The 23,633-nt window shown below is 42.0% G+C and overlaps 2 protein-coding genes across 3 annotated transcripts in view; one reads left to right on the top strand and one right to left on the bottom strand.

The window, feature by feature from the left end:
- Positions 1–23,633, bottom strand: part of mdn1 (midasin AAA ATPase 1) — a 1,030,807-nt gene that overhangs the window by 679,456 nt on the left and 327,718 nt on the right. The window lies entirely within an intron of this gene.
- Positions 11,990–23,633, top strand: part of si:dkey-1j5.4 (leucine-rich repeat-containing protein 15) — a 36,191-nt gene continuing 24,547 nt past the window's right edge. The window contains exon 1 of one of the 2 annotated variants that reach the window (XM_032542358.1): positions 11,990–12,230. In XM_032542358.1, the coding sequence (XP_032398249.1) occupies positions 12,215–12,230 (16 nt within the window). In that variant the 5' untranslated portion in view covers positions 11,990–12,214. The remainder of the gene's footprint in view (positions 12,231–23,633) is intronic. The other variant, XM_032542359.1, reaches the window with a different exon arrangement.

The following is a 23,633-nucleotide window of genomic DNA, read 5'->3' as shown; positions in this document are numbered from 1 at the left end:
GTTGAAAGATTTCTGGAGCACTTGTGAGTCTTTTAAATGCATATCTCCCAAAGGGTGTTATGAAGGTGGTTACCTTGGTTCTTTCTGAGTGTAGAGATATCTGCCAAAACCCGGAAGCCGCATCTAGAGACGTGAACATGGTTGCGCCACTGAGTTTTGCAGTAATTTCCTCAGCAATTGGAAGGACATACCTCTCTCTGCTTACAGCCTCGTTTAACCTCTTAAAATCAACACAGATGTGCACCTTCCCATTTTTCCTTGGAACTGGCACCATAGGCGCACACCAGTCAGTGGGCTCAGTCACAGGCTCAATCACCTAATTTTCCTCCATGCGTTTTAATTCCTCTTTTACCTTTTGCTCGGTTTTGAGGATTCCATGCTCACCGAATGCTTTGTGGACTTCTTCGACACGTTTCACAAGCCCCATCATCATTGCTATGACTTTGCTTAGCAGATTGTTTGCGTTACGGCTACTGATGACATACACAGGAAAAGACTAAGGCTTTCCTTTGTATTCTGTGATGGCTTGAAACTTTCCTAAAAAGTCCAACTGACCACCTGGGCTGCACAGTGTGACAGACGAGAAGACTCTAATTTCTTGTTGGGAAATAATGTCTTGAAAGTCTCTTCTCCCATAATGTTTACATCTCCACCTGTGTCAATTTTGAATTTGACTGGTGTTGTTCCAATTGTAAACTTTATTGTCCATCGTTCATCATGTCTGTTTTCATTTGTGACTGCACCCAGGAAGTACGGTGTCTGTGAAACAGTCTCTGTCACTTCTCTGACTAATTTACCATAACATTTCTTTTCCCAGTGACCCACTTTCTTACACTTGTTGCATGTAGAGTTCATGGCTGGGCACCTTTCAAGATCTTTGTGTTTCAATTTCCCACATTTTCCACATTTTGAGTCTCCTTGATCATTTTCTCTCCACTTGGGCTTTCCTCTGCCTCATCCTCTTCCGCGAATTTCCTGCACTGCTGAATGTGACTCCCCCTGCAGGTGAACTTTGAGTGTAACCTCCACGGACTGGCGTACAGTTGTAATGGTTTGGGCAACTGTAATTAGTTGTAATTTATGTGACAGTTCTTTGTCCAAAATGCCCACAACAATGCGGTCACGGATGTGTTATTTTCTGATAGCCCATGCAAGGTTCTGATAAACATTTCAGCTTTCTTACAGGGCTGCTGCAATCTCTCACGTTGCGTTGAGGATAGAAGTTGTATTTTCCAAACACAATGTCAATGTCACTCTCATCCTCCTCCGTTTCGAAGGTGAAAGACTTGAAGATGTTTTCGGTCTCAGGCCCCATGGCATAAATCAGCAAACTGACCCGCACCACGCCATCCTTGTCACTTAGCTTAGTGGCTAGCCGAAATCGCCGGAAACGTTGCTTCCAGTCAACCCATTCATTCGGACAATCAAAGGCAAAACTTGGCCATCTTTCAAAGAAGCAATGCGTCCGTCAAACGCTTCTGACACCATGTAAAGAATTCAAATGTCCACACGGGTCTTAGACTTCAATGAACACTTGTATTTTCAAGCAGACAAGCACTAAAACATACAGGCATGTGCTAAACTTCTCTTAACAACTTTGTGAGTCTCACGTTACTGGCGCTGCATGCATATTTACGTAGGGACGTAACAGAATGCCCTTAAAGGTATATAGCCCCATTCACGCGGGCACATTACATGACAAGTATGGTGTTCCTAATAATCCTATAGGTGAGTGTATGTTTGTATGTCACCTTTCCTGAAATTAGTATTACTACCCTCCTAGTGTGTTTGGATCTATTTGAGGAGGAGAAGGCATATTTAAATCCATGTCTTTTGAGTTTTTCATGTTCAGCTTACGTCAGGTGGGTTTCTTGCAGAAATGCAATATCTATGTTTTCTCTTTTTAGTTTAAGAAGGATTTTGCTCTGTTTGACTGGGCTACGAAGCCCATTCACATTTATGGCGTTTTTCCACTGCTGGTAACAGCTCGGCTCGGCTCGGCTCGCCCCGCCCATTCTATGTCCGTTTTCCATTGCAGATTGAGTAAAGCCTCAGCGTGGCTGGTCACTATAGCAACGCGCGATGACGTAATTTTCAGCGCGACTCACAACAGCACGTCACATACTCGCCGCAGCCAGAAGAAATGTTTTGTTTCAAAAGAAGCTGAAGGAAGCAACAAAAATCACCGCTAAAAAAACGGGAGTTTGGGAATTCTGACGGAGTTCAGACGTCGACATGACGGTTGTTCGCCGACACTAAAGGGTAAGTTAAGTTTCCTGGTAACGTTAGCTAACATTTGCATGTGTTCAGCGTCGCAGTCAGTATTTACTATACACTATATAAAGTACATGAACTTTAGCAACCATGATTACACACCAACATGTCTGCTGTGTACTGTTTGTGTTCCAGAGCATTCACGCTTTGCAAAATCGCCACCGCAGACCGTCCGGTGGGCGATGTCCGACCGGTGAGATCTCTGGTTCTGACCTGCTGGACTTCATATAATCTTTATGAGAGTCACGGAGAAGCTTATGACAACAACTGGGATGTATCTGGGACGGCAGAGCCGGGGGGGACACTGTCACAGGGGGCAGAGGAAGAAGACCGGGAAGTTTGGGAGGGTTTGATGCGCTACTTGAAAAGCTAAATAAAAACTTTTGTTATATATATTGTCTTGTTTTTTAAAGTAACAGTGTGCAATATTGGAAACGACATGAAGCTGCTAGTAGCCCGAACAGTTGAAAAGTGAGAATAGTGCAGGGAGTGGATAATTTGTCGGTGTCCGGCTAGATTTGTATTAAATGTCCCGTTTGTTCTGGAAACACACTCCGCACACTTGTTTGCTAACAACGCAGTCATAAGTGACGATTCTCTCCGACCAACCAGCGGTCTGCAGGTTTGCACGTCACCTTTTGGTATCGCCTCGGCTCGCTTGGAACCTCGACTGAGGTAGTACTAAAAAAAGTACCTGGTAGCAGGTCCCAGGGACTTTTTTTCGTAATGGAAAACCAAAAAAAGCGAGTAGAGCCGAGGCGAGTCGAGTAGATACCACGCAGTGGAAAACCGCCATTAGAGACACTACTTTCATTTTCCGGACCCTTTATGTACCAGTATATGTCTAGAATGGTATGATGCTATATCCTCAACAAAAGCAGATTCCCCTTGTAGAAAATTGAAAAAACATTGAAAAAACATTCCCGTTCTGAACAAAAACACATTTACACTCATCATAACAAAAATAATAAATGTGAGAACTTCCTGTAGCAGAGGAACCTTTTTCCCTCTAAAGTCCCTGTTGGTGGGCGGAGGAGAGAAACCCTCCTGGAAGGTTGTGGCTGTTAGAAAAATAACTAACTTCGCGTTCTGTTGGATCTCTGAGAAAAGGGAGGCTGAGGGTCGAATTGAGAATTGAGAAAAGGTTTAATGCAACAACATGATGAGGATGATAAGACAAAGACAATAAGACTAAACAAACATAACACTGCAGCTGACAGTGGACAGATCCACGCTTCCCCTGACGGAGTCACGTGAAAGCAGTCCTGAAAATTCCTAAATCACACTCATTTATTCCCCTGCACCTTGGGGCGGTTTCTTTTCCCCTGGTGCATTCAAATCCTTTCTCATTGGTCCGTTGTTGTCATGACAGCAGGTCGAGTGCATCTTTGCTGTCCAATGAGAACCTGCCTACCTGCACTTTTGGGGGTTGCTTTTGGTTGCAGAGCAAAAGGTTATGTTGTGTAAATGTGAAACTCTAACATCAACATAGTCCAATCAACATTGTGTTGTTTTAGCCTAGACTAAGACCCCAGGGGGTGGCAGACAGTAGGCCACCTTTTGTTGTGTAGCAGGAAACCCCTTTCCATATGTTAAATGCCAGACCTGACCTGTGGTTCCCCTTCGAGGGGAACTCGAACTGCGTCGGTTACGACACTATCGGATCTGATGGCGCTCCTGGACGGCCCGCCGTGGGCCTGGGACAGCGGGCTGTCCCCTATCTCGGGGAACAAGGGTTACATAAGTAACCCGAGACGTTCTTTACAGTCAGAGAAAAAGAGAGGGGGAATGGGGGACAGAGGTATGCATAATTTTCTAACCTGGCTCCTTCAGACATTTTAACTTTTTAAAACTCAACAGGGCCCTCCTTAGTGGGAAAGTGGCTGACCTGCTGGTGCACTCCATGTCCACTAATGAGTCCAACAGATTCCGTTCAGTCGGTGATTTGCCTAATTTCAATAGATTAAGTTTTGAAGTAAAGAGAGAGAGGGAGAGTAAAGAGGAACGTTTCACATCCCTTATTTTGCAATCCACTCACATATTGTTCTGCTTTTAACATTGTGGTGACCTCCTAAACTCTAAACGCTATTCTTTCACTCGCTTCTCTATTTGTTTTCCTCCGTAGGCCGCTTGTTGCCTAGGGAACACCTTCAAAAGTTTGGTATTCTGGTAGTGACACAGCAGCTTCAGGTGAAGAGTTGGTGAGCCACGTTTCAGATAAACCCATAAAATAAACAGAATCACATAACATAAAATCTAACGCTTGCAGCTTTAATTTTTTTGTTGAATTTTGATAGATAAATAGTGTTCAATTTGGAACACATTTGTGCAATGTGCACAGTGAATATTTGTTGTAAATATTTTACAAATCCAAGTAATTGTAACTTTATAAGTTGTTGAATGTGACAAATACGTTATGTTAATTCATCTTAAAATGATGTAAAGTTATCAGCAAGTTTCCTGGATGAACTACATTTCCCAAAAAAAGGTGTTTGTGATGGACAATCCATGACTAGCACAGAAGTCTAACAACAGACAACCACTCTGTTTTAGATCAGGGAGGCCGTTTGTTACGGGACGTGACAGGGGGGAGGACCCAAAAGCAGAGTCGGAGCAGGCGGGTAGAACTTCAACAAAACTCTTTATTATAGTCCATGGGAGAAACACAGGGTAAGCCAAGTCCAATACACAGGGAATCCAAAGAACACCAAAAAAATCCAAAACAAAAAGCAGAGCAGGGCAAGGCAATACAAGGGAATATTCCAGGGGAGTACTCACAGAGAAAAATCAAACGGAAGGAACGGGGAAAACTCCAGGAACGTAGACACATGCAGCACAACTGGCTCGAGGACAAAACTAATGATGCAGCACTAGACAAAGGGAACACAGAGGTTAAATACAAGAGGTAATGAGATGATGGGGAACAGGTGAGACATCGGGTGAATCACATTAGGGAGGGGCTGGACAATCAGACAGGCAAAAGTAAAGCTAGACAAGACAAGACAAGACAAGACAGGAAGCTGACTACCAAAATAAAGCACAAAGCATAACAAACAGACACAGGGAAACATAAGACAGAATCTAAAAAAAACGGGAACCGGAGAAAACCGGGACAAAAACACAGGGAAGGCCAAACGGGAAAATAACCCCAAACCATAACACCGTTCCTCCCAATCACGCCTCTCCAAGTATCTCCATCATTGCCCACGTGTGCGTTGAAATCCCCCAGCAGAACTATGGAGTCCCCTACTGGAGCCCCATACAGGACTCCATTCAAGGTCTCCAAGAAGGCCGAATACTCCGAACTCTTGTTTGGTGCAGACGCACAAACAACAGTCAGAGTTTTCCCCCCCATCACCCGCAGGCGTAGGGAGGCGACCCTCTCGTCCACCGGGGTAAACTCCAACGCAGCGGCCCTCAGCCGGGGGCTTGTGAGTAATGTGATGGTTGATGGAGTGATGGTGCCCGGAGAGGACATTCATAATGTTCATCTGCATATTCATAATGTTCATTAAATCTGTAACTAACACATGGTTGTGGCGTGGTCCATGCTACTGAAATGGAGTTAATTTGTTAACTAAGGTTTGGGAGCAGGGCCACGCCTAAACCACACCTATAATGACCAGACAGACCTACATATACTGTTCTGCTCAGCCAGGCTTGTGTGTCTGATTGCTTGACCCACCCTCCCTTTCCCTTCCTTCATCCATCTTACCCCTCTTCCCTTCCTGTTGCACATCTCTCTCATGTCTCTTTTAGGTACCGTCTGGGGGTCTGTAAACTATTCGGGCGAAAACTGCTTCTGAGAGGGAACCACCACTCTGAGTCTCCTCCACCCGGTCATCACACATCCTCCCAGACCAGCAATCAGACAACATCCACATAAATTTTTCTATCTGCACATTCATTATGTTCATCTGCCCATTCATAATGTTCATTAAATCTTTAACTAACACATGGTTGTGGAGTGTCGAATGCTAGTGAGTTGTTAATAAATAAATATCACAACATTGACGTCTTGCCCACCTCAAGTTTTTGTATTGAATAATTTGTGGGAAACGACTGTTCAATTCATGCACTATACAGGCTTAGGCTGAATCCCATTCCTTCCCCTTACCCCTTCCCCTTACCCCTTCCCCTAGCTTTTGCGCGTTCACGCGGCACCTAGTGCCGGTCCAATACGTATTACGAGCTAGGGGTAGGGCATAGATCAAGGGCTGTATAGCCCTTGGGACCTAGTGTGGACTCACTAGAAAACACACAGGCAGTGTGTGGCTGCTGCATCGACCAGAGAGACACATGAATGTAAGTACTTTCGGCTTAAATAATTGATTAAAAAGTTACGACAGTCTTGTTTGTGGTCTATGCAGTCCTGTACATGTATACTTGCAACCATGTTCCTAACTGAAACTTTTTAAAAATCGCTAGCTTGCAATGCTAACGCTAATCACTAACGCTAACGTTGAACAGTCCACATATTCTGCCTTGAATGGACTGTATAGATCGCATAGATTGTAGCTAGATATATATTAACGGTCTATGATACATCGCTACGTGCTTAACATATCCGCCCTGTCTCACACAGGAGGACACAGGAGGACACAGCAGCTGATCCAGGTTGGGGCTGAAAACGAGCAGACGTTTTTCCTAATTCATATGTTCATGTTGTACCCATTCATTATTGCATTGGTAGCCTACTATATTGTAATAATCTGTAATTAATTCCTGTTCATTGTTCATGCACTTGTTATATTGTTGTTGGTTTTGCAGGGCTGCCAACTTTTCCAAAAACCTTGGAGTGAGATTTGGGGGGCCAACCCATATTTTGCTGCGTACAAAGCAATTTCTTTGGCTCTTTCAGCATCATTATACTTCAGGGTTTAAATTGGGATTTGTTATATGTGGGGGGATGGTTGCTCTCCCTAGTGGGGTCTGGGGGTATGCCCCCCCAGGAAAAAAATTTGAAAAATAAACCATTAAATGGCACTTTCTGGAGAGTTTTTTTGCAAAAAAAATGGAGAAATCAAGTCTTGCATGATACGTGCAAACTGTAGGGTTAAGAGCCTTTGCATTGTTGTAGTATCAACAAGTTTTAGGGCATTCAGCATTTACATTATAGACATTTGAAATTCTTATGATATAAGAACTGACCCAGACAATGTGCCACACATAATGAACCACATGAATAGACAGTAGCATATGTCAGCAACAGCTGAGAAGATTTGGGTCTGTGGGGAACAGGTCCAGGGGTCCCTGGTGTAGGGACCAGGAACCCAAAGTTAAATTAATGTTGAGGGATCAACTAAGACCACTGAAATTCTAAAGAATGAGAACCACTGAGTTACATAAGTTCTATTACTTTAACCTTTGTGCCAGTAATGTTTGGCCCTCATCCTCTGTGCCCCATTTAATGTTTTTACTTTTTTGTGAAAATAAAGACTATTTGTTCATTTAAAAAAACATCAAATTAATTATTACAGTTACATTTAGAGAAGCACAGAGGTTAGAGATGCACAATAGTGGCCCAACGTTGCAGTATCATACTTATAGTATAGCATATAAAGTTTTATATAAGTGTAGTATAAATAGTATAGTATATATATATATATATATTAATAATATATATAATATATTTCTGCTCATGTTACAACTTTGTGTACAATAAAAATATAACTCCTCCCATCTTGTTGTCCGAGATTTCGAGAGTTGTAATATAGTGTATAGTACATATAGTATATATAGTATATAGTGTAATATAGTCTGCTGTGCATGTCATTGCTCCGCTGATTTGGTGGATCTCATTCAGACTGTCTGACAGACACCGAGGCCCATTTGGGTCTCTGGTCTCTGACAGAGTTTAGAGGTGTCCGTACGCTGCTCATTATCAGAGGTCCACGCATGGATGCAACGCGTCACTGTCCCCCCCCCCCAGAGCGCGTCCACTAAGATGAACTGAAGTTGCTACGCTACCAGCCGCGCTGCTCACCTCTATCTTTACAGAGAGAGTGGACACGAAGCGACGGACGGGTCTGTGAGACTCAGAGCTCACACCTGAAGCCGGGGAAATGCACCTGGGATGGCTCGTGAAAAAAAGGTTCTCATTTTGCGACAATTTGAAAATTCCACAGACAGGGAGCGCTCTTGAACCCCTCACAGTCTCTGAAAGCACAACTAGTCTATCACAAGTGGCTCAACAGGTAAACTCATCTTTCAGAAATTTGACCGACCGGGTTGACACTTCAGCGTGAGAAATCGGGGGTGTGGCGTGTGCGCGTGTGAAACCAGTCAAATGCGTGTGTCTCACGGCCAATGCGTGAGAGTTGGCAGCCCTAGTTTTGATATGGGACACTGATGATATGTGAGGGGGGAGGTTACTGGCCAAAAGGCTCCAGACTGGTCTGGAATATCAGAGCAGCTGTAGTTACAACAGTGTAGTGTGTGTAGGTTTTTTTGTGGTCTTGTGTGTATTTTTTTAGTTTTACACATATGAGTGCCTTTTCTTGTGTGCGACATGTTAGTTTGGTTCTAATAGTTGACAATGGTTCTGTAACATTATTTTATGTAACGTTTTTTGCTGTTATGTTCAATTATCACCAATAAAGACAGATTTTTGTCAACAAAATGTTTTTTGTGAACATCAATGACATTCAAACGGTGATAACCCGAAACAGATATACAACACACCATGTATGCAGGGTGTATATTTTATGTATATGTACACATGATGCATGTGTATACACATTTGTATTGCAAACAGACCTAGTACTACACAGATAAGTACTCTGCACTACCAAAGTGAACCTAAAATAACTATAAAATATATAACACACACTGTTGTCCAAACCCACACAATCAACAGACCTAGACGGCATCTTGGAAGTTTGTGATCAATACTGTATGGTGATGTCACCAAGTGGTGTCCCAATTCATAGGGGTATGTTTTCACCCCTTACCCCTACCCCTTGGTTTCAAGGGCCAAGGGGTAGGGGTAAGGGCCAAGGGGTAGGGGTAAGGGGAAGGAATGGGATTCAGCCTTAATCTTCTTTTGCTTAATGCCTACCAGGATGCACTACCTTGATGTTGCCAGTTGAAGTACAACACAGTAGAAACCAGTACTTAAATTCAGTTGCAGCCTTCAAGGTACAATAAGTACTGTACGTTTTTTAAACAGTGGTAAATGGATCTACATTCTAATAGTTGTCATTGGGATGGATTTACTTAGAATCTTATTGAATTTTATCATTAATCCTTTGTGAGTTTTTATCATGATGTTTACTGAATAATGTTAGATGGAGACCCAAAATACTGAATCTACCCACTGTAGCAATGACCACTATCAGAATATGGAATTAATAACACTTATTGCACTTTTAAACACATTTTGTTTTTATGGAGTCATTTCCTTTTGTTTTAATTTATGACAAGCAATTTATTTTAAATGAGCTCCATTGATTTGTGCCTTTTAAAAAGCACATTGTGTTGAATAAAAAATGTTGTTAAATTGTCACTGGGGTGTCACTTTCATGTTTTTTAACTTTATTAGCTGATTTTAATTGTGTAGTGGTCCGACATCAGTACTGCAGTTTAGAATTCATTTTAAGTGCATGTCCCACATTATGAGTTGAAAAATATTGAACATTTTGAGTGTATTTCCCACATTATGAGTTGAAAAATAGAAGATTTTGAGTGTATTTCCCACATTATATGATTTGAAAAATATTGAACATTTTGATTGTATTTCCCACATCATGAGTTGAAAAATATTGAAAATTTTGAGCGACTTACTCCCTAATCATAAAATGAAGAATATCAATATTTATAAAATAACATAATAATTTAAGGCAACTGTAAATGTAATTTTTGATTCATGTATAGTTAAACATAAAAACATCACTAAAATATTTTGGTGTAATCTGTTACAAAATGATTTTTGAGTTCTGGGAACTTATTAGGGTTTACAGTGTATGTAGCATCTAACTAAAGGTTATCTACAGAATTTTGCTAAAAACTTTTTTGTTAACACAAATGCTTGTGTGGCATCAGTGTGTGTGTGATATCAATATATATCTTTAACATTAATGTTCCATTTTGTCTTTATGGTCCTACAACCTTTTTAACATTCAAGTGACCTCAGTGCAGCACAAATATTCTAATAGCCCAGTTTTTCCTGAAAAGAAATGATGTTCATAGATTGACTTTTGGACAACAGTGTTGATATTTTACAAGCTTTTATAGAAAATAAAACCAGACGGACCAGAGGTTGTCAAAAATCCTTTAGGACTCTGGGATATTTCTTTTTTTTTATTTTAGTTTTTTAGTTTTCTATTAGTTTATAGTGCTACAGAACAGAATTGGAAATTAAGAGATATTTGCATATACAGAAAACATCAAGTGTAAACACTGGACTTCCAAATCAAAGGGATGCCGTTGCCCTCTAAATCCACCACTTTGCACCAATTTTCCAACAATCACACAGTCAATAACTCCTTGAAATACTAATTTCCATGCTTCTGCTGTTTTTTGTATTGCTCTTTAAATCTGCCTGCACACAGCTGAATGCAACAAGGTAATGTGTGCAAAATTTAAATTAACTGAAGCAGAAGTGCACAGGGCTAGATAGGACACAGTAATTCAAAGTTGATTGTAATCCATCAGCATTATTGAAAAATTAGTGATTTCTTAAGTATTATATGGAGTCTTTATGCTGCTGTCTCTTTTTTTTTTAAATATGTTTGATTTTCAAGAAAAGAACAAGGAGGACTCTGGGATATTTTCATTGGCATTGTACTGCCAACCTTGCTGCTCACACCTCTCAATATATACGTTTGCCTCCTCACGTTACGCTTTGGGTTCCGCTTTTGCGCGCTCCGTCAGTTTGTCAACTTGCATCGGGATGACTGCCGTGATGAGGCTTGGACCCCGTCATAACTGCTTGCAGTTCTAGTTCAGTCTTTTGGCTTCGGTGAGCAAACCTATAAGCCTCTGATCTGGCCCAATTCCAAACACCTAGATTCCTTAAATATTTATTACTATCAGGCAAATTTGGTGGTTATCCCTTATAGACGTGGCCAGCCATTGAGTAGCTGGTTACCTCTATGTTTAAACATATGAAAGAATTTTTTCAATAATCATGATGTGGAAAATGTGGTATAGAAGTAGTGCATACTACGACACATTCAGTCATAATGCTTGATGGTTAACTATTCTTAAAACAAATTAGTTTAAAGTTTTCTACCACATTTAAGAGCAAAAAGGGTATATAAACAAAAGCGTGTCATTTTTGGACAGAGCCAGGCTAACTCTTATCTCCTGTTTCAAGTCCTCATGTGTGCTAAGCTAATTGTAGCTTCATGTTTAACAAAGCGATAAAAGAGTGATATCGATCTTTAACTTCTAACTCTTTTAAATCAAATAGGTGTATTTCCTTAAATGTTTAACCATTCATTTACACTTAAGTCCTAATGCATGGACTAAAAACTCAGTTTAACATTTAAAAGTTAGATCTGAATAATAAAAGCAAACCTCACCCACACAACACAAACATAGACCTGGCAGTATAATATGGATAAGTGCCATAATCTGTGGATGCCACATTTCTCTGGGCTCTGTGACATTGCATAACTTGCGGCTCTGGTAGTTTCACACCCTGCTTTCACTTTTTGCTCTGTGTTCCCACACTGCCATTCTGAAAAGTTTTTTACAGCTGCTTTTTTGACAGGTTAGATAGAGCACTTCATATGCTGCATACTTTCATCTCCCCTCACTTTTTAGCTTAGTGAAAGACTAGAGGAAGTGAAGCCAAAGACAGCATTGCTTATTCTCTCTGACTAACAGTTGGTACTTACAGGAAACTGTTAATGGAAAAAAATTAACTCAACCTGTTGGAGTGAAAACAAAGTGGACGGACATCGGGTGAACCAAGCATCGTTTAGAAAGTGTGATGGCAGCCTATTCAGGTAAGTGGAACCCAGGACGAGGAAAACGGCTTTTAAATGACCTTCATTGATCTTACCTATTTATTTCATTAACTTGAGTGGGAGAAATCAAACATACCTCAGTTCAAAACAATAATCATGTATTCATGTTTTTGCTTTGATTAAAAAGCTGTTCTTTGTTTTAAAGTGCCACTGTAATGTGTGGGCCATTCTTCCCTTTTGATGTTTCAAAGGATTGTCTCTGCACATGATAGGATGCCAGGTGTTTTTGAGCAAGGCACCGTACCCCCCCAACCGTTCAGGGCGCTGGTTCAGTTGGCAGCCCACATACTCTGACATCTCTCCATTAGTGCATGTATAGATCCTGAGCATGTGTGTGTATTTCAGGCCTGTGTGTGATTACTAACAAAGTGTTTACACAGAGTGTAAATTGTAATTTCCCCACTGGGGATTAGTAAACAAATTAAATTAAATTAATTAAATCCCTTTGAGTAATGCACATATTTTGGCAAATTATTTAAGAAATACTACTTTTGTGAATAGACATTTGCATTGTTAGGTTCTCTTGCATAAATTCCAATTTATGAGACCTTAACTTATCCCATTTAATTTAGAGAGAGACGCTTTTAAATACTAATGAAAACGGTTTTGTCACTTTTTTTACTGCATCTATAAAAAAGGCTTGCTATCTTTTATACATGTGGTTTCCTCAGCTATCAACAGACTTTTAAACGTTATTACAATCAACAATTGATTTTCTTTCATGAAAAACTGGGCTTTTTCAGTTTACAAAATTAAAAAAGTATTGGTCAAATAAAAATATATTATTTTATAAACTACCTGAATATAGCACAAATTCAGCAGTGGCCCCTCTATGGGGAGGATAAACTGAAAAATCGTCATAGCACAACCCTGTATAACTAGGGTTGACATGACATGATCAGAATCAGAATCAGAATCAGAAATACTTTATTGATCCCCGAAGGGAAACTCTGTGTTACAGTTGCTCAAATATTAGAAATATAAGAAATAGAAATAAAGAAATAAAGAAATATAAGGAGTCTGGATATTTACATAGTTAAAGGTATATTATGATACAGTATTTACATAAATAACATAATTAAGGTGTTGGAATGGTGAAAAGTAATAATAATAATAATAATAGTAGCAGTTGAGTATTGCACACATTACAAGCCAGTGTTATTGCACAAAACAGATAATATTGTCCAGTTTCAACCCCTCTAAGTGTCTGTGTGTCAGATACTCAGAGGGAGGAGTTGTAAAGTTTGATGGCCACAGGCAGGAATGACTTCCTGTGGCGCTCTGTGGTGCATTTTGGGAGAATGAGTCTATCACTGAAAGTGCTCCTGTGATTGAGCAGCAAGCCATGGAGTGGGTGTGAGACATTGTCCAAGATGGCATGTAGTTTGGACAGCAGCTTTGTCACGTTGAGCTGTAGATGGTTCAGCTCACTCCATGTGACAAAGTCCCCCACCACAGCTCTGTACTCAGCCTCGTCCCCCTCGCTGATACATCCAACCACAGCAGAGTCATCAGAAAACTTCTGAAGATGGCAAGACTCTGTGTGGTAGTTGAAGTCTGTGGTGTAGATGGTGAAGAGGAAGGGAGAGAGGACAGTCCCCTGCGGGGCCCCGGTGTTGCTGACCACTCTGTCTGACACACAGTGTTGCAGGCGCACATACTGTGGTCTGCCAGTCAGGTAGTCAACAATCCAGGACACGAGGGGGGGATCCACCTGTATCGCTGTCAGCTTCTCACCCAGCAGGGCCGGCCGGATGGTGTTGAAAGCACTGGAGAAGTCAAAAAACATGACCCTCACCATGCTCGCCGGTTGGTCCAGGTGGGCGTAGATGCGGTTGAGCAGGAAGATGATGGCGTCCTCAACTCCCAACCGGGGCTGGTAGGCGAACTGGAGGGGGTCCAGGAGAGGTCTGACCATGGGCCGCAGCTGTTCCAGAACCAGTCTCTCCAGGGTCTTCATAATGTGGGAGGTAAGTACCACGGGTCTGTAGTCCTTGGAGTCACTGGGACGTGGCGTCTTTGGCACAGGAACGAGGCAAGATGTCTTCCACAGCATGGGGACCCTTTGGAGACTAAGGCTCAGGTTGAAGACATGGTGAAAGATTCCACATAGCTGGGAGGCACAGGCTTTGAGCACCCCAGGATGGATACCATCAGGGCCTGCAGCCTTATTATGGCGTTTTTCCATTGCTGGTAACGGCTCGCCTCGGCTTGGCTCGGCTCGGCTCGGCTCGCCTCGGCCCATTCTATTTCCGTTTTCCATTACAGATTGAGTAACGCCTCAGCGTGGCTGGTCACCATAGCAACGCGTGATGACGTAATTTTCAACGTGACTCACAACAGCACGTCGGCTACTCGCCGCAGCCACAACAAATGTTTTGTTTCAAAAGAAGCTGAAGGAAGCAACAAAAATCACTGCTAAAAAACCGCGAGTTTGGGAATTCTGACGGAGTTCAGACATCGACATGACGGTTGTTCGCCGACACAAAAGGGTAAGTTAAGTTTCCTGGTAACGTTAGCTAACATCTGCATGTGTTCAGCGTCGTAGTCAGTATTTACTATACGCTATATAAAGTACATGAACTTTAGCAACCATGATTACACACCAACATGTGTGCTGTTTGTGTTTCAGAGCATTCACGCTTTGCAAAATCTCCGCCGCAGACCGTCTGGTGGGCGAGGTCCGACCGGTGAAACCTCTGGTTCTGACTACTGTGCTTCGTATAATCTGTATGAGAGTCACAGAGAGGCGTATGACAACGACTGGGATACATCTGGGACAGCAGAGCCGGGGGGGACACTGTCACAGGGGGCAGAGGAAGAAGACCGGGATGTTTGGGAGGGTTTGATGCGCTACTTGAAAAGCTAAATAAAAACTTTTGTTATATATATTGTCTTGTTTTTTTAAAGTAACAGTGTGCGATATTGGAAACGACATGAAGCCGCTAGTAGCCCGAACAGTTGAAAAGTGAGAATAGTGCAGAGAGTGGATAATCTGTCGGTGTCCGGCTAGATTTGTTTTAAATGTCCCGTTTGTTCTGGAAACACACTCCGCACTCTTGTTTGCTAACAACGCAGTCATAAGTGACGATTCTCTCCGACCAACCAGCGGTCTGCAGGTTTTCACGTCACCTTATGGTATCACCTCGGCTCGCTTGGAACCTCGACTGAGGTAGTACTACAAAAAGTACCTGGTAGCAGGTCCCAGGGACTTTTTTTCGTAATGGAAAACCAAAAAAAGCGAGTATTATTATTATTATTAAAAACCGCCATTAGAGTGGAGTCTGGTTAGCTGTCTTCTCACCTGGTCAGCAGTGAGGCACACAGAGGTTACAGGTGGGGTAGGGGGAGTCAGGCTGGAGAGAGGTGTTAACCCAGGAGGAGGGCAAGGGACAGTGAGGGGGGGAGGGGGAAGTAGTGGGGTTGGAGGTGAGACAGCAGTTGTGTCAATGGGGGGATGGGCAGGAGCAGGAGCATCAAATCTGTTAAAGAACAGATTGAGTTCATTGGCCCTGTCCAAGCTGCCATCAACTCCTCTGCTGCCATTCGGTTTGAAGCCATTGATGGTCCTCATACCGCTCCAGACCTCCCTCATGCTGTTCTGCTGGAGTTTCCTGTACTTCTTCTTAGCCTCCCTGATCTTCACCTTCAGGTCCCCCTGAATGGCCCTCACCTCCTGAAAGCCCTCCTCTTAGTATTCAGGATGTTCTTGATGTCCTTTGTTACCCATGGTTTGTTGTTTGGGTAACACTGAACAGTCCTTGCTGGGACAGTGCAGTCCACACTCAGTCAGCCCATCTATGTAAATGTGCTGTATTTATATACATGTATTTATATATCTTAACACCTCTACAGGAAACATTCACCATTCACACACATTCAGGGGCTGCCCGAGGGGCTGCCGTACAAGGTGCCACCTGCTCATCAGATAAACATTCACACACATTCACACTCCAATGCGCAGCACCGGGGGCAACTCGGGGTTCAGTGTCTTGCCCGGGGACACTTCGACAATGACTGCAGGGGCGGGGATCGAACCACCAACCCTCCGATTGGCAGGCAACCGCTCTACCACTGAGCCACAGCCACCCCATCTATGTTTTCTCCATGTGGCTCACAGAGTGCATCCCAGTCTGTCACCTCAAAACATCCCTGAAGTGCCTCATAGGCCTCCCCCATCCATCTCCTCACTGTCCTTGAGGTCACAGGATGCCTTTTTACCAGAGGCACATAGCAGGGGTTGATTTGAACCAGGTTGTGGTCGGATCTGCCCAGTGGGGGGAGGGGGGAAGAGCTGTATGCGTCCCTGACATTAGCATACAGCAGGTCCAGGGTCCTCTCCTCTCTGGTATGGCAGCTCACATACTGGGTGAAGTTTGTTAGTGTGGTGGTCATGGTGACATGGTTGAAGTCACCCGAGATCACTATGAGGGCACTCGGGTGTTGAGTCTGGAGTTCAGCAATGGCGGTGTGGGTGACGTTACACGCCGATGTCGGGTTGGCAGAGGGGGGAATGTAAACAGCAACGGTGATGGCATGTGAGATCTCCCGTGGCAGATAATATGGCCGGAGTCCCACAGCAAGCAGTTCAATGTGCCATGGGAAATATGTCACTTAATATCACTTTCATTACATACATTCATACCTTGACATTAACATTTTTGCTCACCAGGTAACATCACTGTAACTCTGGCTACAATGATGCAATAGTCAGCTGTGCCAAGGTTGTGTGTAAAGCTCATTTTGTATGAAAAAATGCAACCGATTAGGACAAACATTAAAATAGTACCTTCTTATTGCATAAGTGGTGCAGGGTTGTAGAAGATAAATTAAAAATTGCTTGGAGTGTGCACTCAGGTTTCACTGTAGCAGTCAGCAGCTGGCACGGTGACAAGAAACACTGAGCAAAAGTCTGCTGTCCTTCTGCGTGCACTCTATACTTTTTTTACAATCAGATAATTTTTTTTTTTTACAATCTTCAGTCATTAAGTTCTTCTGCCACAAACAAAACCATTACCTCGACTCCAGCTTGCGAATATCGTAATTCCTTAAATCAAGACCGGTTTTCAATTAAAAGCCGGGCTTCTGATAGTGGCGTGGTCAACATGGACAAGTACAGGGGGGGAAAGGGGAATGATTAATGTGGATAATCTCTTAAGTGCCTTTAATATAGTGTGCATTCAAGTTTATCGTAATGTACATTTCTACCAATTTAACAGATTCAACAATATATTCATGCTTTGTTTTTTCTGGGTTATGGTAAAGTAAAGTATTATTGTTTAATCAGTGCGGCAATTATGTGTTACTCAGCCAATTGTAGCATGTAGTAACATACAGGTCCCAACAGATGGCAGCAGCTACATCGAATGTAACACGGGTCTCATTTAGTGCCAGAAGAGAATGACGGGCTGTGGTGTTATTTTTTTACAAGATTCTAAAGATATTTTTTGGGGCTTTCCTCTTTATTAGTGACAATGCATGGACAGGAAAGGGGGATGACATGCAGCAAAGGGCTGCGGGTCGGACTTGAACCCGGGATCGAACCAGGACTCAGCCAACACGCTCTTACTGGGTGAGCTAGAGTCCGCCCTGGCTCTGGTGCTATTGACGGACTTTTCAACAACAAAACGAAAAGAGTTTTAAAGTATGCGGAGAAAAACTCAGGTGAAAAAGCTGCAAGACAGTTCTACATTTCTACATACACGAGGGAGCATCACTCACTTTTGGTTTAGCTATTAACGAGCGGTGCGCTCTTTCAATTCGGATGTCCGTGTCATCTGGAATCTGCCGTGACGAATGAATAAAGTCAGTTATAAATCCTATCATGTTGTTTTTCTCAGAGCCCTCCGGAATGCCATGTATCCGCACATTATTGCATCTCGATCTTGATTCCAAGTCTTCACACTTTGCAGTCAGCTTTGCCCATGGAACTAGGGGTGCGGAGGGTGCTGCATCACCCCCTAGGGAAAGGACAAACTACTACAACCATAATTTAAAATAATAAACACACATTTATTTAAAAAATATATATTATTAATATAAACCTAATCCCTTTCAATACAAATTAAATGTAATACATTTTAAAATTTGGTAAATATGAGATAAACACATAATTTGATTAGAATGAATCTGCCGATCTTGTTAAGAGCGAGGCGCGCTGCGCGCCTCTGATACTCGTTCATGAGTGAAGATACTGATAGTTGATTTCTCGTCAACAGTAGCCAGCCTAGCCATGGCACAAAAGCACATTTTTGATTTTTTAATACAACCACAGGCTAAAAAGCCTAAAAAAACGGAGGCAGAAACTCTGTTACAACTGTAACCGAAAGAAGCAGCAGCACCTCTGCACTTGTCACTCCCAGGGTAATCCTGCTAGCAACAGGCAACGAGGGAGCTAGCCAAGCTAGCAGCACCAAGGCAGCCGCGGAGGGAACATCAACAAAGGCAACTCAGGGCTTCCAGCCACGGGGTCACAGTTTTCCTTCTAGACCAGTGGTTCTTAACTTGGGTTCGATCGAACCCCAGGGGTTCGGTGAGTCAGTCTCAGGGGTTCGGCGGAGGTCAAGACACACACCCGACTCATATGATTTGTGATGACACGCCCCGCTTGGCCATCATCAGAAGGGTTCGGTGAATGCACATATGAAACTGGTGGGGGTCAGTACCTCCAACAAGGTTAAGAACCACTGTTCTAGACGTTTTGGAGATGAGGATTTTTTCCGTTCTTTTCAGCCTCAGTGGTTTGAAAATTGACGAAAAGGAATCCCTTTTAAGGGTGACACAACTCGTGAGGGTGTGCTCTATGACCTGATGCTGGAACGGACTTTTAATTTACCCAAAGAAAGAGAGTGGATAAAGAAGAGGGATAATTGGATGTCTGACACAATACAGAATGAGATAATCAAACAGTTTGCTCAGGCTGTTCAAAAGGACATAGTAACTCGGGCATCAGACTGCCTGTTCTATGGACTGACAGCTGACAGCACCACGGATATAAACGCTACAGGACAATTCTCATGCAGTCTTCACTTTGTTGACAGTAATCCAGAGGTGGGTAGTAACGAGTTACATTTACTCCGTTACATTTACTTGAGTAAGTTTTTGAAAAAAATTGTACTTCTAGGAGTAGTTTTAAATCACTATACTTTTACTTTTACTTGAGTAGATTAGTGAAGAAGAACCTGTACTCTTACTCCGTTACATTAGGCTACAAGGAGCTCGTTACTTTTCTTTTTACCTCTTTGGTATTCTACGCGTCATTGTTTTTTCCCCCGCGTACGTCTCGTTTTAATGTTTTATTTTGACAGAGAGAGAGAGTCTTCCGCTTAAGGCTCTACCACGTGACTGTGTTCCACCAATCAAACGGCGTTGTGGAGTCACGTGACCATACTCGTTCTCAGCGGCGGGACCATTGTATATATCTATGGGCGGGACATGTTAGCTTACAGTCGTAGCAAAACAAAGAATCAACCGTCGCCAAGGCAACACAGACTAGAAGGAACCCCCCCCCCCCGTCCTCATAGTGAAAGCATGGTTACCTTAGGAAAAGTGCGACAAAGCAGCTACATTATGCGGCGTCTTCTGTGTCGACCAAAACAAACGGACATGTGAGCGTTCAACAACTCAACATCTAACCTGAGGAAACGTAGCGGTGGTTTTAGTTTCTGCTGTGGATAGGTGGATCTTTGTCTTTTAGGTTACATACAGTATGTTTTGCACATGCAGTATCCATCCAAATTTAATGTGACAAGTCTCTCACTTAAGCTATTTTGTAATTAGTAAATTAATTTTAATTTATTTTATTGATTGGATGAACAATAGTTTGCCTAAATATGATTATTTTGTATTTTTGTCTGTCTGATTAATGCTTGTGTTAAGAAATAAATCAGACGTTACTCAACAGTTACTCAGTACTTGAGTAGTTTTTTCATCAAGTACTTTTTTACTCTTACTCAAGTAATTATTTGGATGACTACTTCTACTTTTACTTGAGTCATATTATTCTGAAGTAACAGTACTTTTACTTGAGTACAATTTTTTGCTACTCTACCCACCTCTGCAGTAATCTTCAGTCTCACTGTAAGTTCTTAGGATTTTACTCGAGCCCTGACACAACTGCATCTTTGTAAGATTGTAAGATCTCTTAGGATGGCCTTCAGGACATTGTTTTGGTGCAAATATTATGTCAAGACGCTTTTCCGGTGTTCAGGCCCAACTGAAGGAAATACAGTGCCTTGCGAAAGTATTCGGCCCCCTTGAACTTTTCAACCTTTTGAAACATTTCAGGCTTCAAACATAAAGATATAAAAAAAATGTTTTTTGTTAAGAATCACCAACAAGTGGGACACAATTGTGAAGTGGAACGAAATCTATTGGATATTTTAAACTTTTTTAGCAAATAAAAAACTGAAAAGTGGTGCGTGCAAAATTATTTGGCCCCCTTGCGTTAATACTTTGTAGAGCCACCTTTTGCTGCGATTACAGCTGCAAGTCGCTTGGGGTATGTCTCTATCAGTTTTTCACATTGAGAGACTGAAATTCTTGCCCATTCTTCCTTGCAAAACAGCTCGAGCTCAGTGAGGTTGGATGAGAGCGTTTGTGAACAGTAGTTTTCAGTTCTTTCCACAGATTCTCAATTGGATTCAGGTCTGGACTTTGGCTGTGTCTCAAATCGCGCACTTCCCTTAGTGCACTTACAGAAGTACACTTTGTGCACTATGTACTATCTTGCATAGTGCGTAAATTTTGACAGGAGTGTTGTCTCAAATCGCGCACTTCCATGTGCACTTACCGGAAATGACGATCACATTTCATCCCTTCTTCTTCTGTACAATTGGGAATTTCACCAGGGAGAGCATTCCAGTCTGCTATTGTGTTTCGCGAAAAATAATTCCTGCTTTGTTTTTGATATTTTAACAAAAATAAATATGATATATTTGCTCCGTGTCACGCCAGAATGACGACTGCGACACCGCCGTCATGTCACCCCCCCCCCCCCATTAGCTGAAAACAGTACACACAACTGGATCGTATTATTCGTTCTTACTGCACTCTTAATTATACCTATTCTTTGCAGTCCACTCTTTTATGTATATACTTATGTTTCTGCTCTAAAAAATAAGTAAAGTAAATATTCGTTACGTTACTGTTCATTTTAATGCTCAACGGTTTCATGAGGACATTGTTGCCCATAGATAAGACTTGTTATGAAGCATTACCCCTTACAACTTACCTAATAGACAAACCATCATAACATCTTTTATATAAGTTGTATTTTTGTTCTAAATGGTCTTCATACAGTGACAATACAATAGTGAAAGCAGAGGTAACAGAATTGACATTTAAATAGACCCATTCCTTTATATTCATTATATGTTTGCTACAGTCATGCAACGTGTAATACAAAAGATAACAAAGTTAAATACTTTTAATATAATTTTATTTAAAAATGTGCTTGTAGTTCTGCAGGCTCCCCTCCCCCAGGCCGTAGCTAGTCTGATGGAGACAGGGACATGAGGGTGGTCTATAGCCCCCCCAGGCCGTAGATAGTCGGATGGGGACAGGGACCTGAGGGGGGAGCAGACTCTCCAGGGGATCCTTCTACGGTCTGATGGCCCTCGTCGCCCCTAAATGATGGACCTCTATTCCTCGTTGGTCCCTGAAGAGACGGGTTATACAGGATAATCATCAGGTGGAGGCAGTATAAACAGGATATACATCATGTGGAGGCAGTAACAGCAGATACGTTTTACCATTAGCGTTACGCCACTCATAACGTTACCTGCAGACAATCAGCTGATCGCTGTATTGCTGAGCTAACGCTCACATCGGATTATGTACAACTTGTTAAGATCATACATCTAACACTAAAATTGTCTACAATGGGACGAAAGTTTAACACAAACAGTATACTACAACACATGTAACGTTAGCTTATAACTTATTTGCCAATATGGTTAAACTGCCGCTGTTAGCTAGCTAAGGTTGGCTTGCTAGCACGTCAAATTACGGTACTAACATAGACGGTTAATATGAATGGACAGAGCATGTGTGACGTCACCCATTGGTTTGTGGAGATCAGTAATGAGTCGTCGAGTTTGCGTTTATGGGCGCAGCCATCTTGGTTGCGGATGTGACGATTTTAGAGAAGAGGGCGGAGTGAGAAAGGAGCCACCGACCGGTGGGCAGGATATACGGTCTATGGGCGGGATCTGACTGACGTTAGCTGAGAGTTAGCAATGCTGCTCTACCGTTACCTTAGCTAACCACTTTCACTGGCAATGTGGTTGCAACTGCTGCTGAATAATTCAAGGTAAGATTTAGCTTCACTAGGTTTTAAGTATATCTTTGTCCCATATAGTCTATGGTCATATAACATATAAGAGTCACATTGCAAAGTAAACGTATCTGAAGTTACCATGTAAATTGTCTGTAACGTTAGCTTGCCACTTAACTAGCTATGGTAAAACATGCTAACGTTAATTGTCTGCAAGTCGAAGTTTACTTCTCGTAGTTTAAACGTAGTGTCAGCGAAATGCTTAACGGCGATTGTCAATGCTTATCATTATGTAACGCTATTAGCACATATATAACCAAGTTTCTTATAACGTTTGGCTAACTGTAATAACCATAATGCACCAATAATGTGCTACTGTTTGCCCTGTCAGTCTATAGTTGGGGCATTTAACCTTGACATGCTGTTAAGAGCTAATGTTAGCAGAAATAAGCTTATTTAACTAAGTTACTGTTACACTAAAGAACAATGGACTGTTGTTGATTCATGTGTATTCTCCTGGATAATTAATGAAGTAGTTACATGCTAGTGTGCATAGATATTTAACTATGAGGGGCTCAAATGGAAATTGATGATTCTTTCATTCTTTTAGAAATAAGAGTTTTGAGAGCCACGATGGCATGTTCACCCCCCAAATGCCCCAGAAATAAGCAATAGTATTAGTTAATTTTCTTTTGCTATATATTGTATAACATTAAACTTTAATCAGACTTTTTTACAACTAAGCCAAGGTAATAATGCATTTTCAAATAGTGTGTAATTAAGAGTGTTACCGTTACATGCGCATCGATTAGCACTCATACCACCACAGATCAACAGATCACAGGCGAGATCGTTGGCGAGATCGGCGCATACCTACTGTATTCGACTGTAACATTAAATATATTTTAATACGTTTATACATAGACTGCATGCGTTTATACGGTCTGCATAGCCTTATTAGTTAGCCCGCTAGCTTGCTTAGCAAGGTGAAATCTAGAAGCTAGCTAACTGATATTAATTGAGATGCTAACGTTGGCTAACGAAAAACTGTATTAAAACAAAATATAATTTTACTTACCGGAAAAACTGAACTGCCGATTCCTTTG

This window comes from Etheostoma spectabile, chromosome 18 (genome assembly GCF_008692095.1).
Source record: "Etheostoma spectabile isolate EspeVRDwgs_2016 chromosome 18, UIUC_Espe_1.0, whole genome shotgun sequence".
NCBI lineage: Eukaryota > Metazoa > Chordata > Actinopteri > Perciformes > Percidae > Etheostoma > Etheostoma spectabile.
This window is presented reverse-complemented; position numbering and strand designations above follow the sequence as displayed.